This window comes from Colossoma macropomum, unplaced genomic scaffold (genome assembly GCF_904425465.1).
Source record: "Colossoma macropomum unplaced genomic scaffold, Colossoma_macropomum, whole genome shotgun sequence".
Lineage (NCBI taxonomy): Eukaryota > Metazoa > Chordata > Actinopteri > Characiformes > Serrasalmidae > Colossoma > Colossoma macropomum.
The window spans coordinates 9,701,560-9,717,983 of record NW_023494786.1 but is presented as its reverse complement, the minus strand read 5'-3'; the positions used below and the strand labels follow the sequence as shown (position 1 = coordinate 9,717,983).

At 40.1% G+C, this 16,424-nt stretch overlaps 1 protein-coding gene across 1 annotated transcript in view; it reads right to left on the bottom strand.

The window, feature by feature from the left end:
• Positions 1 to 12,700: 12,700 nt before the first annotated feature.
• Positions 12,701 to 16,424, bottom strand: part of arhgap32a (Rho GTPase activating protein 32a) — a 31,119-nt gene continuing 27,395 nt past the window's right edge. Inside the window, exon 22 of the mRNA XM_036560517.1 lies at positions 12,701 to 15,684. Coding sequence (XP_036416410.1) covers positions 13,367 to 15,684 — 2,318 coding nt within the window. The 3' untranslated portion in view covers positions 12,701 to 13,366. The remainder of the gene's footprint in view (positions 15,685 to 16,424) is intronic.

Below are 16,424 nucleotides of genomic sequence, written 5' to 3'. Positions count from 1 at the left end.
CTCAGTGAATGGGAGTGAATGGAGCTAAATTTCAAAGGACTGACATTTAATTTCGGAAAGCAGAGAGAAGTATTTCACTGTACAAAAGAAAATTAAAGATAACTTAGCAGTACTTTGTCTGTTTTTCTACAGCAAACAGGTTTTGGGCCATAGGACGCCAGCATTATTGCTACTGAGTGCTGTTTGTTTGGTGAGGTGAGTAGCTCATTGGCTGAATAAAGTGGTTTGCTCTCAATGACATCATGAACATACAGTGCCTTGCAAAAGTATTCAACCCCCTTAAAAGTCATCACATTTGTTGGGATTACAAATGACACTAATATTTTGTACTGCATTATATTTTATTTTAAAAGAGCCTCAAAAGTAATGAATTTTAAGTGATATTGGGTTCATTAACAAAATATTCTGTGAATATGTTATGCTGTTTGCATAAGCATTTAACCCTGGCACTGTGGAAGCTCCTAGTCTACACAATGAAAGATACTGCCTTAATGATGACACAGCTGGCTTACAATTGGCCTCTACTTGTGAATACTGGAATTCTGTGAATTCTGGATAAAAGATCCCCTGAATTCAAGTAACACTGGTCAGACTGTGAATCTGAAGGAAAATGAAGAGCAAAGAACATTAAGGAATGCATAGAAAAAAGAAAAATGCTACAAAAGTAATATCCAAATGTTTGGATATTCCAGTGGGTGCTGTTCACCAAGGCATTGCTTATAGAAGGCCATCCCTTAAAACTCAGCATCAGAGCAAGAAGAGCACTTGTGAGGGAAACAAGTAGGCAGCCTGGCCACAGAGAGGCCAGCAATCACTTTGACGGAGTTGCAGAGTTTAGTAGCTGAGGCTGGAGTGAAGATGCACCAGTCAACGATGCCAAGAGCTCTGCATACAACTGGCCTGTATGGGAGAGTAGCTAGAAAGAAGCCATTACTGAAGAAAAACCACATCAAAGCACATCTACAGTTTCCCAGAAAGCATCAAAGTGACCCAGCTAAAACGTGGGATAAGGCTTTATCATCAGGTATCATTAGTTTTGGGTTGGTGGGTAGAGGAAGGGTCTGTGGCTCGGTTGTGGGTGCAGTTTGTTGTGGGGTTGCAGCAAGTTTTGCTTACATGTTTGTATGATATCTATCCATTTAAATAAAATATACAAAAATGGTGGCGCATCAAAAGCAGCTTATACTGCTTTCTAGTCCCGATGTCAGAATGACTTATTTGTCGTGCCTGTGGCGGTGATAGGAGGAAAAAACTGGAAACAAAAATGGAGCTGAAAACACTATGTATGGGACAAACCTAACACAGTCTATTACGCAACAAACAACTTCCCAACACGGACGTATGGGGCTGGCAGCATCATGTTTTGAGATACTTTTCCTCAGAGAGGACTGGGCATAACTGAAGGATGGTGTAAAATACAAGGAGATCATGCAAAAGAACCTGCTTCAGTCTGTCCAGATCTCAATCCAATCAAGAATCTGTGTTACTATGTAAAAAATTAGATTCCCAAGCATCTTCTGAACAACCTGGAGCAAATCTGCCAGGAAGGATGGGCAAAACTCCCTAACAGTGTGTAAAGCTGGTAGCAACTTACTCCAACAGACTTAAAGCTGTTATTGCAGCAAAAGCTGGTTCTACTAAGTACTACTCTGAAGGGGTTGAATACTTATGCAGGCAGCATTTTTCAGTTTAAAAATTTGTTAAAGATCTGCTGACATATAATTAATTTTAACTTTGAAATCTGACATGAAGAGCAGACTGGTTTGCAATAAAAAGTCTGGAACATTTGTGTCATTTGTAATCCAAACAATTCTGATGACTTAAGGGGGTTGAATACTTTTCCAAGGAACTGGAACAATGATGAACTGGTCAAAAGCGCTTTAAAATTTACCATCAGTGTTGGAACACTTGATGCTGTTCTGTGTTCAGAAAATTAGTGACAATTCTCCTCACTGCAAATTCTCTTGGATTGTTTCCCCTACTGGGCTGGCATGCTCATGTGAGTGTTTTCAGGTCATTTTTGCATTCTTGTGTGGACAGAAAGATTTTCGAAAACACTGCTGGTATGGAAGGTTTTAAACCAGGGAAAAATATCCAGATACGTATGGACAACACCTTAGAGTCATCTACTGGCAGAAGACCCCGCCCACTTCCAAAATAAAAAAACAGAAAAGGATTTTTTTTTTTTAGACTTCGAAGTCAGCATACCCACCTACAGTCTCACACTGGCTCGGGGACCTCTTACTGTTTCTCAAATTAGAAAAGATTAAATTTTCACTAAGGGGATTGACTAAAAAAATGTTATACAACCTGGGAGCCCATACCATCCTACCCTGAAAAGCTTTAGACTAAACAAGACAAAACATTACCAGTTTTCCAAAAGAACATAAGAGCAATCATGCGACTAATACTACATTGTCATACATTGACTAAACTGTAGGTCTGAATTTACAGAGTGAGTGTGCACATGCACTTAATAATCCTATCATAACCAGATTTCTGCTGTTATCAGATTATTCAAGTGGTCATGTAAACAGCACACTCCAATTTCTTAGATCAGAGTGAGGTCTAGAAATCTGATGAAGAAATCTGATAAACAGAGCTAGATTTTAGCTCAGTAATTGGATTTCTCAGTGCATGTACACCCTCACTTTGATTTTTTTCGGTTTTCTCAGTCTGCAGAGTGCAGTACTGGAAAAAGCAAACAGCGTTTAACACCCGCCAAAATACTTTTAAAGCGATGCTGAAAACAGATGCTGCTTGATAAAATGAAGAACTTAAATATTCTTTAACTTTTAGATGATGTGTATTCACATTTTCCATGAAAGTGACTCAAAAGCCACACTACGAAGTTTGACTTTTATGTTGCGTTTAAGTCGTCTCATTCTGCAAGTTTCTTGGCAGCATAAAGCAGAAATCCGATTATTGCCTGACTCATGTAGACCTGGAGTTCCCTATTATCAGATTATCCAAGTGCACGTAAACGTGTTGATCAGATTTCTGACAAAATCTGATTTTCTGCCATTATCGGATTAATAAGTGCATGTAACGCACTCAGTGTTCTCCTTTGTGTTCTCTGCTCTTTTGTTTATTATCATTATTATTATTATTGTATTTTCACTTATAAGTAATGGCAGTTTTGGGTTGGTGGATAGAGGAAGGGTCTGCGGCTCGGTTGTGGGGTTGCAGCAAGTTTTACTTACATGTTTATATAATATCTATCCAATATATATATATATATATTATATATAACATAATATCACACACACACACATTTGATATAACTTTATAAGTCAGATAGCTGAGATGTAACTTACACAACAAAGTCAACTAAAAGACAAAGACAAAGCATCCACTGTCTGTGAAGACATCCTTTTTCTGTAAAGCATCCTAGGCTAAAATGTTTGTGGAGCTTTTATCTTACTTTTGATGACTCAATACGCAAAAGCAGATATTTGCTTTGACGTTTCTACACAGCCTATTTAAGCTATTTTGTAAAAGACTTTGGAAAGAACAAAACCTGCTGCTCCACAGGATATTAGGTGTCTTATAAAAGCCCCCTGGAACAACCTTTGACCAGTGTCTGGAGCTCTGATTCAAAATACATTCACAGCAAACAGTGGTGCACTGCTAAGTAACTGAAAGCTTAAAGGGCGTAATGGTGGATAGCTATCGTTGCTAAGCAGTGACTGGAGAACTAAGGAAATAAGGCGGGGCTTCGGTTGAACCACCTCAGGAATGATGCGGAGAGTTTCATGATTTTGATTGGCCACAATACCATTACAAAACTCACAGACAACAAATGTGATCTTAAAAATGTGTTTCTATTTCAAAATTTCATTTAAACTATGAGTAAGTTATGTTTATATTCTAAGCACTTGATTGTCTGCTTACACCTCTCTGAAAGGCCTGTCAATTGATGGAGTAGAGTACACTGAAATAGAGGTGGGTGGTATGGCAAACAATTATATCACGATATTTCAAGGCATTTTCATGATACACAATATGCTTCATATTTAGTTTTTCTGAGATTTAATAAGTTAGAACAGACAACATAAAACATACAAAACAACTACATTATTAATAATAATAATAATAATAATAAGACAAATCATCACCATCTCACAACTACAATGACATTTATTTCACGTTTTACAATCTGTGCTGCACTAAATTCAATGAAACATGCCTATTTTTGCTCATTTGTGCTCAAAGAAATGCACTAGTCATCAGTGTAAAGTATGGACAATATAGAAGATATGCACAGAAAAGCATATTGTGACATAAGTTCGTTCAATAACGATAAAATATCATCATATTGCCAACACATACATCTAAAAAAATCACAATGCAACACAAATTCTGTAGCATCAATAACATTTTCATCAAGGACGAGAAAACAAGGCAAAAAGTATTCTCTACAGTGTAATTTTTTTTCGCATAATTTGCATTTTATTTTTGCTACATTTGTCCCTGTTGTTTGCTCGCTAATAAACTATAACAACTATTTCACAGACATTAGTTTATCTCTGATATATGAACCACATAAAGGCGACAAACAAGGCAAGCTAGGAGAACATTCTCCTTGGAGGAAACTACCACTGGATTTGCAGATAAAGACAGCATTTGTAATCATGTTGGGTCATTTGTAATCTTCTATCAATAATTAGGGCTGAATGGAGCTAAACAGCTAAAAAATCTTTCGCACATTTCTGTAATTTAAATGAATTAATTACATAACAAAATATGTGAAAATCAATGAATGCATTAAAAAAAATTGAATGTTAATTGAATGTTAATGTGTAGTAGGATGCTAGCATTACTGCTACTGAGTGCTGACTGGTTGGTGAACTGAGTTTAATCTGTCATGGCAAATGTGTGTTGCTCTACACAGCAGCAAGACTGAACTACTCTAGTACTCAAGGCAGAAACCATCCAGCAAACTCCCCAAACACAGAATTTAACTGCTTATTTTATGATTCAAGAAAAATAACAATGTAGACAAGGTTCTGATACTCTACAGTAACAAAATGCCAAAAAATAGCCTAAAAATCTGAACTTTTGCCATGGACAAAAAACAACAGCTCCTTTAAAAGTGGATGGCCGAGATAGTTTGAGAGCTACTTAAAGCTGCTAGCAATCACAGATGTTATGAATGTCCATAAGGCACTAGACGTGTCTCAAAGTAAAGACTGCAGTTGAGGTAGAAGCTTTGATAGCACTAATAAAAAAAGGCTTCACTCAAGCACATTCCAGACTGCCTGAGCAAGCTGCACTGAAACATCATGGCTTACAGATGTGAGCAACATGACACGTTTAAATCTTACCTTTAAAAACAAGAAATTCAATTTCACATTTAATTACAAACTGTAGTACCACTGCATCTCACCATTCACTGTTCCCACAGTTTTTCACATTGCTTACACATGGCTTGGGATTGGAGTGACTGGAGGTCTCAAAGGACAGTCAATTGACTGATTTCTCTGACAAGAAAGACGAGCTTCTCAGCCACGTTAGAAGAATCCTACAAAACGAAACAGCCTTCATTAACATAACGGTTGAGAATCGCAGCCTTTTCTCAGCTGCATTCTTAGCTTTGAGACACAGCTACTGTAAAGGCCAGAGTACACCGACTGGACAAACAGGAACACTGAGCTGATGTGCCATTCCTGTGTTTGATAGCTGAAAGACTAAAATATTCTCTCCCCATTCACTCTAGTTCATTTTATTTTTTCTTTTTCTGAACATTTTAGAAACAACAGAGAACACCATAACGTTTGTGTTTTTTCCGTATACAGCGGCCTTTAAAAAGCCTTATAATGGAGTTGACATGCGTTCACAAATGTGATCAGTGTTAAAAAGATGGTTCTTTAAGAGTAGTAAAGCAAATATATATATATATATATCTGATTTAAAAAATGATGTCAAGCTTAACAATAACAGAACCATTTTCAAGGAGGTTCTATATGGAGCCATATACAGCACATTCTCCATCAGTCTGAAGAGCCATTTTACCATGCAAAGAACCATTTAAGCATAAAACGATTCTGTATAGAGCCTGTATAGAACCACTCCCTTTACTAAAGAACCCTTAAAGAACCATCTTTTATAAGAGTGTATTTTATGCTGTTCTACATTGAGAGAAAAAAAAACAAACAAAAAAAAGAGTCCATTAACCATTCACACATTACAGTTTTGGGCAGTGAGTAGCGCTGTTGTCTCACAGCAAGAAGGGTCTGGGCTCGACTCCCCAGGCCTCCATGTGTGGAGTTTGCATGTTCTCCCAGTGTCTGCAAGGGTTTCCTTCATGTGCTCTGGTTTCCTCCCACAGTCCAAAGACATGCAGTCAGGTCAACCGGTAATATTAAATTGCCCCTAGGTGTGAATGTCTATGTCTGTGTGTCTGCCCTGAGATGGACGGGCAACCTTGTCCAGGTTGTTTTCTGCCTTTTGCCCAATGAGCGCTGGGGCAGGCTCCAACCCCCCACCCCCTTGGGACTAAAGAGGTTAGATGATGAGCAATGAAAGAAATTACAATTTTGCACAAAAGTTCCATAGGAACCCATTCATTTTCAACTCTCTGGAGTGAGCCCTCTTGTGTCTGACCAGCTCAGAAAACTTCATTCAGTTGCATTTCTTTTCACTTAAAATTCTTTTGTACCACACCACACTACACTATTAGCAATATTAGCTCAATGTAACATACAACAGCACTTTCCCACACCTCCTCGGAACAAACTGCACATGTAATGTCACAGCTCTTTATTCCAACACCAGGCCAGCTGAGCAACCACAAGCACCCTGCATTTATCAGCTTCATTCAACAGGGCTAAAGCAACACAGCAGTAAATAAACACAAACTCACTCACCGTCAGAAAGGTTGGAGACTTGGAGTTTCAGGAAAACTAAATTTCTCACTTCTCTGGCCTTTCGGTGAACTGGCAACCCTTTGAACATGTTTTAAGTCTGTTATAACAACGAAAAACGCGACTTCTCAACTTGTTCTGTCTACTGCGCATGCGCAGAGCTCCACAACGAGAGCAAGCTTTCCCCCGCTCGCGGCGTAACCAGCGAGCTGATTGGCTCTTTTTCTTGAAGGGCGGGGCTGCCATGCTGGGACGCCATGTTGAGCGTTACGAGCTTTCACGCTCTCACTTATATCCCCTCAGAGCCGCTTCAGTCTGAGAAACTGCTGCTTTTTAAATTCCGTCCAGAAACGGCAGACACAGAGCCTCGCCATGTTTACTCCACCAAGACATAACAACTAAATATGAAATGTCAGATTAAGAAGGTTTTTATGGTCTTTTTTAATGTTTGTTGCAAAAAATGTGTTTAATTTACGAAATTCTTCATTAATCCGTGTATGTTTGGTTGGGGTGAGGGTAATTGGGTTTATAATTATAATACTCCTCGCCAACACACACACACACACACACACACACACACACATCCCTCCAACTTAGTGACAACAGAGAAAATCTGAAAAGGTTTGAGTGAGTAAGTACCAAGAAAAATTACACTGAAAATTATTCACCACATTCCCAGTAATTCAAATTGTTGGACAGGCTCTGAAGTGAACTGAAAAATAAAATCCTAATCAGACCAAGAATTACTCAGCATTGACGCTTTACTTGTTTCATGTCTAATGAGTTTATTTCTCTCTGTTACATAAAAGCAGGGTTTGATACACATTTACACTCAAAGCTTTCTTATTTTTATCGACCACTTTAAATACAACATGTTGGGTTTTTTGTTTTTTTTAGCGATGTGCGCAAGCATGAGCCTGTCGGGAGCGCGCTGAGAGTGAAGCGCGTCCTTGTGACCATATAAATCAACAGCGCCCTCTCTGGGTGACAGGTCCACTTCTTAAACCATCGGGACCAAAACGGTGTTCAGTCAGAGCTGCTCTTCACTAGAGCCGGACTAAACCCCTTCATACTGCTAGACAGTCAACACTAATAACTAACTTCAGACATGAAATAAACTTTTTTCCTGTAGAGCTTCTGAGCACATAGGAAAAAATACACGGACTTTTTTACGTGAGACACATCTGAGATAAACTGTTTTATTCCAAAACGGGGGAGAAAATAATGGTAAAGCAGCCCGGGATGTCCGCTGGATGTGGCATCCAAGGAAAAAATATATGATAACATACATACATACATACATACATACATACATGAATGGTTTAAAGTGAGAAAAAAGACTGCTTTTCAGTTCATTTTAAATATTCTGTAACGTGCACGGACAGTTAGACACGGAATGACAGAAAAAGAAAAAAAAATTACCCGGACTCAAAGCTGGCTAATCAAAAGCATTCACAGCCACTCGACTCTCTCACAGAGACACTTTCTGTGTTAAGTCACTAGGATGGAAAACACACGTTTCACTGTAAACAAACAGCGAATCTTTAACGAGCGTAAAGCGAAAAAACACGCTTTGGGTCTATTTCTGACCGCGGCAGTGCCAACAGTGTCTATGCAGAGACAGTTTAACTCCTTGACAGTTGGACTGAAAACCCTTCAGTGGGTTAATGTTGTGAACAGTCATCTCCTCTTCAGACAGCGCTGCACCGACCTGGTGAGAAGGCCGGCAACAGTCAAGGTAGCTGGTCAAACTGTTGTTGTTGAAAGTTTATTTGAGTAATAAACGGACAATCGAGACGTTTATATAAGTTATTACGTGAAAACGCAACACAAACAGCAACTGATCCTGCTTAGCGACGCGTGAGCGTCGCGTCCGGTTTCACATAACGACCGTCGCGGAGTGGTTACGGATTAATGCGCGCCCGCGTCACATCTAGTGTGAAATGGGCGTCAGGGGCAACCGCAGCTTTTTGGCAAATCCAGATTGATTTTTGGTAGTTTGGACAGCAAAAACACATGAAATCCGATTTTTTTGCAAATCGGATCCAAACCACATTCAGAGGCGGTTTGAAATTCCAAAGCGTCTCAGTCTGGACGCTCACATCGGATTTTGAAGTGTCTTCTGCGTCACTCGCAAGTATCAAACAACGACGACGTCAAATCCAGAGTGACGAAATGCTGGGATTCAAAAGGAGCCCGAAGATTTTTGCTCATGCCAGAGAATTTTGAGGATTTTAGAGGGCGAGATGATGCACCTGACTGGGTAAACACTTTAAACGGTATCACAAAATATAGTTGTTAGAATAAATCTGTAAAATATAACGCCATTCATAGTCTACATGACAAAAAACCTATATACGAAAACAATTACAATCTTCTGAAGAATATCAAACCTTCTCATAAGAATATTTGAAAAATCGCGGGAAGTGCATTTCAGAGCATTTTTACAAACTTTTTAGTCCAGGTTGAGGTGCCGCCATGGAGTCCAGCTCTGAGGTGCCCCCCGCCTCTCTGCCTCTCCAGCTTGTCCCACAGCCGGCTGCTCCTCAGCGGGTCAGCGTGAAGGCTAAAGCTAAGGCTAACGCGGGGCTAATGTACCTCAGTGTCGTGTTAGCCTCTGCTACAGTACCTTTACTGAGCAGCTTGATAACCAAAACACGGTTCCCGCACAAACAGTCAGCGGGGTTCACGGGCTGTTTGACTGACAGTGAAATACAGGAAAATAGCTGTGGTGAAGAACAAGCCTTTAAACCCTCGCCATGGTAACCGTCCCTTAACATGCAAATGCAGCTGAAGCAGCTGTGAAACGCTCACTGTAAACATTAGGACAAATCACAGAGGGCAAACGTCAACGCTGCGAGTTCACATAATGCAGTTCGACTTGGATTAAGTGCCTCTGCTCTTTTCAGACACTATGCTGTACTACTGTATGAGTTCCACACCACCGGCAGCCTGCAGCTCTTCAGCTTCAGCCGGGAATTATTACCAGACTTCAACCTACAGACGCAGCAGAAGGGAAAATGAACGGACTGTCAGATTTTCATCAAAAAAAGATTTCTGACGAAATTAGCCGCCTCTCAGTCCTGGTGTCTCATTTTACTGTAACAGTTTAAGAGGATTATTTCAACACGAACCACTCCAGGAATAAAGCCTATTCCTTATAACACTAGACTACAGATATAAAACACTGAATAGAAATTCCACTACTTAAAAAATAGAAAAGAAACAACTGTACATAAAACAAGTGAGGAACACTGATTTTCATATGGAAGTCTTTCATCGTTCTCCAGTGCTGTGGCGCCCTCTACAGTTTATTAAAAAAAAAAACAGTTTCATTTACAAATGACTCCAGGCGACTTCTGTCATATTATAATTTTACAATATAACAATGCATCTCCAAAATAGTTTTGAGAGTCAGCTCAAAATAATCTTGTACTCTCTGAGAAGAGACATGACAAGCCCCAGTAACATAAACACCAGCTCTGTCAAAAATGTCACTGTATTGACTTGTAAAACAAAGAGGTACTTAATATAAGATATATTTAAAGTCAACCTAAAATCAAAATTGACCTTTTTATCTTGTTAGTTCATGTCGCTGGTCACATATAGTACAATGCAGTGTATCACTTTGGCTATGACACTGTGCACCAGCTGGCAGGGAAAAATATTATTAACCGATAAAATCATGTTTCACCACCGCCGACTATCATCGAGCAAAAACACTCACTATAATTTCTGATTCATGCTGACTTTAACCTTTATTTCATTGTAGTCATAAAATGCAATTGCTGGAAAAATGCAAATTATGTACTGATTTCAGAGCAGGAGGTTCTCATCCCTCCCCCTCCAAACCCTCATTGCTCCCTAGCAGCCCAACACAGAGCGCTAACAGTGTTCTAGTCTTAAGAATTATTTGATTGCATTAATTAAATTATATTATGTTCTAGTCAACTACAACAAGACAAAAGTAAATTAGACAAATAAATAACTCACAAAAAATAAAATGAATGCTCAAGTCCAAACCTTTAAAGAAAAGAAGGATTATGGTTAACAAGGATAACATTTTTGCAATTTTGAACAGATAACTTTAATGAAAGCAATAGTACAACATAAAAAGGAGTAGACAACATAAAAATAATCTTAGAATAAAGAACAGTACACATTTGTTCAACAACACAGCAAGAGTTTCATCTGAATGATTATATGAATTTACAGATTTCCATTTGTAACCATTTAATGGTCGATTCAGCCTCACATGACCCTGTTAGTTTGTTTATTGAAACATTTTAGGGTCACATCCTTGTTTCTGCATCTCACACCAAGGTGACAAAATAATGAAGTCTGTTTTCTTAAAAGTGCCTTTTTTGTTACATAACGCACACTAGGCCTAACCATAAAGTGCTTGCCTATCCATAAACTACAGATAAGCAAAAATGGCAGGAAAAGATATTCAACACCACAAGAGGCTCATACCATACAATATTACAGGGGAAACAGCAACCTCTGCTCCAATTGCGACAGCTGTTCTATTTTAAAGCTTTACTTAGTTCATTTCATTTGACAACTCTGACTGTGATGCACTTTCACAGCGTTAAATAAAAACAGAAGTATGTAAACATTACGCAGCCGTGCCTCAATGAGCGTTAGAAATGTCATCAAAATAAAAAGCCAGCAAACTGACCATGACTGGGCGTTTTATATATTTAAAATATATGCTTTTATATATTTAAAATATTTTGAATCCTCTGACCTCTATTATCCAACTAATGTAACCCCAAAACAAACCACCCAACCAGAAATGCAGCCAAATGAGCAACTAAAACATGTGCACCCCTTTTACCCAAAAGTGAGAGTGTGATTTCTGTAAACCCACCCAATATTTAGGCTACAGATATAAGCATGAAGTGAAAGGTATGCAATGCATACAGTGAAAAAGAACAGCACATGATTATTCCATGATAAATCACCACAATTTTTAACACTACTCATAGATTTTGGAGCCACAGCATAAGAAAACACACAGTGGTACACAGAACTACTTGAAAATTAAGTGTTTAATAGTGAAAGTTAACTGTCTCACACTTTTTTTGAATGCTTTTACACTATACTTACTTCTAATTGTGTTAAAATTAAAGATGGCATATCAGTATCAATGAGTATCAGCAGAAAATGCTGGATGGGATACTGAAAGGAAAAAAAAAAGAATTAGATCCAATCTTGTAACAAATCTATCCTGAAATATCACTCCCTCACACTGTGTGATGTAAATGTTAGCTGTGTGTTTCTTCCAGTGGGGTAGCCGAGCGTTTGAGTAGTTTGAGCATTATAGCCTCCTGTTTGATGATTATCTTAAGGGCTGCAATTAAAAATAGCTCATTTTAAAGTTTAGCAGTCTTTAAAGAAAAAAATAGCAGATTGTTATTGGCTGATACTCAAGTGTCAATATCAGTATTGAAAAAGGAAATGTGATATCTTGCCATTTCTAGTAAAAAATGAAAGGAACTCAATGACATCGAAATGTTTTATATGCTTCAAATACAGACATAACAGATGGTAATTTAATGTTCTGTGTCCAGTTACCCCAGGCATGAATTTAAGTGTTGATATATCCGGTCTGGTCTTGCTATTTTGCAAGATTTCTTTACAGTGGTGGTGATAGGAACCAATGTCCCATTGTTTACAACGTATAGTCATTTTTTTTACTATCCAAAATGACATGTGAACCTATACAAAATAATTTTTCTTTGGGGACTATTTTACCTTACAACACCCTGCATATATATATATATATATATAAAAACACACACACCTCTCTGCCATTAGTGTTTATTTCCTTTTAAACCTTAACTATTGTAAAACAATGTCCCAGACAGTACTAACTTTCTGTCAGGTAGCTTTTAGTGCCATTAAACTCTTCAGACATCTGGATCCTATCACCACCACTGTGGAAAAATTCGTGGTAAGCTTCTTTACAACGGAGCATTTTACATTATGATGACCTTTTAATTATGTAGAAATTTTATTATGTAGAAATTTTATTAAATTACCCTTGATCATGAACCACCCTTCATGTTACTGGACATTGAGATGAGAAACAAAGCAAAACATTATATGCAGCCTAGTCAAACTGTAGGATGCAGGGGCTTCACTCCTGGTTTAAACTACGAGATCAGTCTGAGTTAAAGGTTTTCACTGAACACGAAACGACTGATTTTCTTCTTAATGAAAATCTTGTGAAAGCACTCAAACAGAACTTCTGACATCATATTGAATCTTCAAACTTAGTGGCTCCATGCTCTGTGAGGTCTAGTGTCATTTGGTGTGATTTAATATGAAATGATATGAACCCCAAAGTGAACTTTCATACCCATATTGATACATATTTAATGCTTCTTTGTCTTTTATACAATAACTCTGAACAATAAAAGACCACTGGCCAGCAGAGGCTGTTTTTACACTTCATCCAAGGTTTTAGAGTTCCATTAGCATAGTATATCAGTTCATTCAGCATATATCTCTGTCTCAGGCCTAAGCTCAGAGTGGAGAAAGCCTCCTTGGCCCACAGCTGTGGAGTATAATCTGTTACTATGAGGGGGCATGCAGCCGTAGTTAGGGAAAATGCCAGTCCCCATTCGAATGGGCTTGGGTACTTTCGCCTGCACAGACACATAGCCATCGAGGTAATCAGAGCGAGACGGCACAAACATGCTACGAGTCCTCGCCCTGTTCTGGATGGGATATGACAGTCTGTGATCTCGCTCCAGAGTCATTTTGGCACGGCCGGGTGGCTGACGACTTTTCACACTCTGCGATCTCTCCGACCTTTGCAGATCATGGCCCTTAACCCAAACGTACTGGTAGTCCTCTTTTGGATAACTTCTAAGGGTCTTATACATGGGCTTGTCCTGGTTGTGAAATCGTGCACTGCTGCTCTCAGAAGAATCGGTGTTTTTAAAATCAGGGCAGCTGTATTCCTTATGCAGAGTCAGGTTGCGTGGCAGTGGCTGGGCCTCCAGAATGTGCTGTGGGTAGTTCATCATGGAGCGGCTCTGCTTTAGCATTAGTGCCGCTTTGGCACCAGGCCCACTCCCCTGCCTCTCCAAACGAACGGGGAGAGATATGTCAGGCTCAGAGAGTGGATGCTCAGGGGAGTAATGGGACACCATGGTAACCCTGTATTTCCCGTCAGCACCTTCGGTAGAAATCAGCAGATCTTTACCTGAATCGGATTTGCTCCTCATGTGCATTGTTTCTTGACACCTCCGGGTTCCTTTCTGAAGATGGGGATGGTGCACAGCAGGTTCTGGCGGGCGCCTTTTCCCAATATTTCCTTGTCTATTGGACTGACTGAAATGTTGATCAGACAAACCAGAATCCAAAGCTTCGTACAGAGCAGTGTTTTTCCCTCTAGTGCCAATGTCTTGTTTTATGAAACTAGCTTCTCTGCTGAAGGGCGGGTTGAGGCGTGGATTGTGATAGTTTTCAATACTACTCATCACCCTGCCGGGATGAGAGGGCAGCCTGCGGAGGGTGTAGGAGTGGCTGTATCCGTGACTGTCTACTCTGTACTGATCCACATTGTTATATCGGGCCTCTGAATAGGGGCTGTATCTATACTGAACTTTGCCGTCCTCAAAGTAAGGCCGCACATGGTGGATATCTGAGGGAACTGGTATTTGGTAAGGATTGTTCTGGCAGGTGGGATGCTGGTAGAAGAAAAATTTGTCCTCAGGTGGTGCATGCATGGAACGCACCCTACGAATGGTGGGGTACACAGAGGCGCCATCCATTGGTGGGTATCTTGGTCCACCATGTCTGTAGAAACGACTTGGGGAGTACTCGTCCCTCTGTTGACCTTTGTATTTAATGGACTGGTGGAGCGACCTTGGTGCCAGGGTGTTGTAGTGGTCCTTGGAGGGAATCTTGGCCTGGTGCTGCACATAATCAGGCTGAATATACGAAGTGTTCTGCCCCACTGGACTTGACCAGTGCGGGGGGAACATGTGTCCCGAAGACCTCAGCATATTCTCCTCTTTGGGGCTGTACCGGTAACTCGGAAGTGACACTGGTGCATGCGGAAGAACCTCATGCACGGAAGCTGGCATGGAAGCTTCAGCTAATATGGCACGGAAGTTGGATGCATTGGCAACCTGCTTGCTAAGAAGAGCAGCTGTAGCTGACTGACTCTCAGTTGTGCAGTGCAAAGAGCTCTCTGTCTGAGAGAGAGAGGGCTTCAGACTCTTGTATGAGTCCATGTCAGAGCTTTGGCCCAGGCCAGTACCTTCTGTTCCAACTCCAACATGCCGGACATTCTCTCTCATGGCTGCATGGCTCTCGGGGGCTTGCTGTGTGTCTAAACCTTTAACAGCAGATAAGTCCTTGGGTAGCACATTGGTCCCATGACTTGCAGAAGATACATCACCTCCATCAGAGTAGCTAAGTCCACTCTCACTGCCATGGCAGGCGCAGGTGCTCTGAAGACTCCCTGCCTCGGTGCGGCTCCCAGTGGAAAGAGTGCTTGAAGGACCTGCAAAGGGTTTGCAGTTGACACAGCGATCTTCTCTATTAGTGGAAGATGTCTGAGGTTGTAGAGCAGATGGTGGGGGCCACTGCAACAAAGAGAGTGGATCCTGGAGATGAACTGGAGAGAGAGGAGTGGGTGGTTCAGAACTCCCTCGCTTTCTCAGCTGGGTGGCCTGCTGGGCAGACTCAGCCAAGGCTAGGGCCAGCATACGGGCAGCACTCTTCACTGCAGGCTGGGGGGTTATGAGAGACACAGACCTCACCAGGCCTGGAGTGCAGTCAAATGTCACTGCACCTAAACATCGGAAAAGGAAAGTAGGAAACATATGAACTATGAAACAGCAAAACTATACATAATCATCAAGAAGGTGATCATCCTGTATAAATGAAGTGGGCTGGTAATCACAACAGGTCCTATGATACAATATTATGACTATACTTTAAGCACAACATTATTATTGTGATATGCTGAGTATTGTAATAAGACATCACACAATATAAAGTGATTTATGCTAGTTATTTCTCCAAAAGATAACCTTGATTTATCTAATAAACTTTATACTTTATTCATCTCACTTCAATCTTTTATTGAAGCAAAAAAGAACTATAAAGTAGACAAAGCAACATTCAAAACAGCCTTTATCCTTACATATTAAATATATGATTTCTGAAACCAAGACTGAAACCGCAAGACAAGCATCTCAGTTCTGGAAGATGGAACTGCAATACCCTCTTCACCCCCAATCCCAACCTGCTGCCTGTGCAGCCTATTAAGCTTCTTCTCCCACCCCTAGTTTTAAGGCAAAGTTAGAAGTCTCGCTTTATTTGTCTTTTTGACAGATTATAGTAGTTCTGATTACTTTCTGAATGGTATGATCAAACTCTGTTCTTCCACGTTCAGGGCGAGTGTGCAATTGTTCTTAATAATAACTGAAGACTGAGACCTTGGCCCCACCAGTACCATCTTGTGGATTAAGACGGAAGTGCATTTTGTAAGTTTAAGCTAACAACAAGCTTAACATAGATTATTAATAA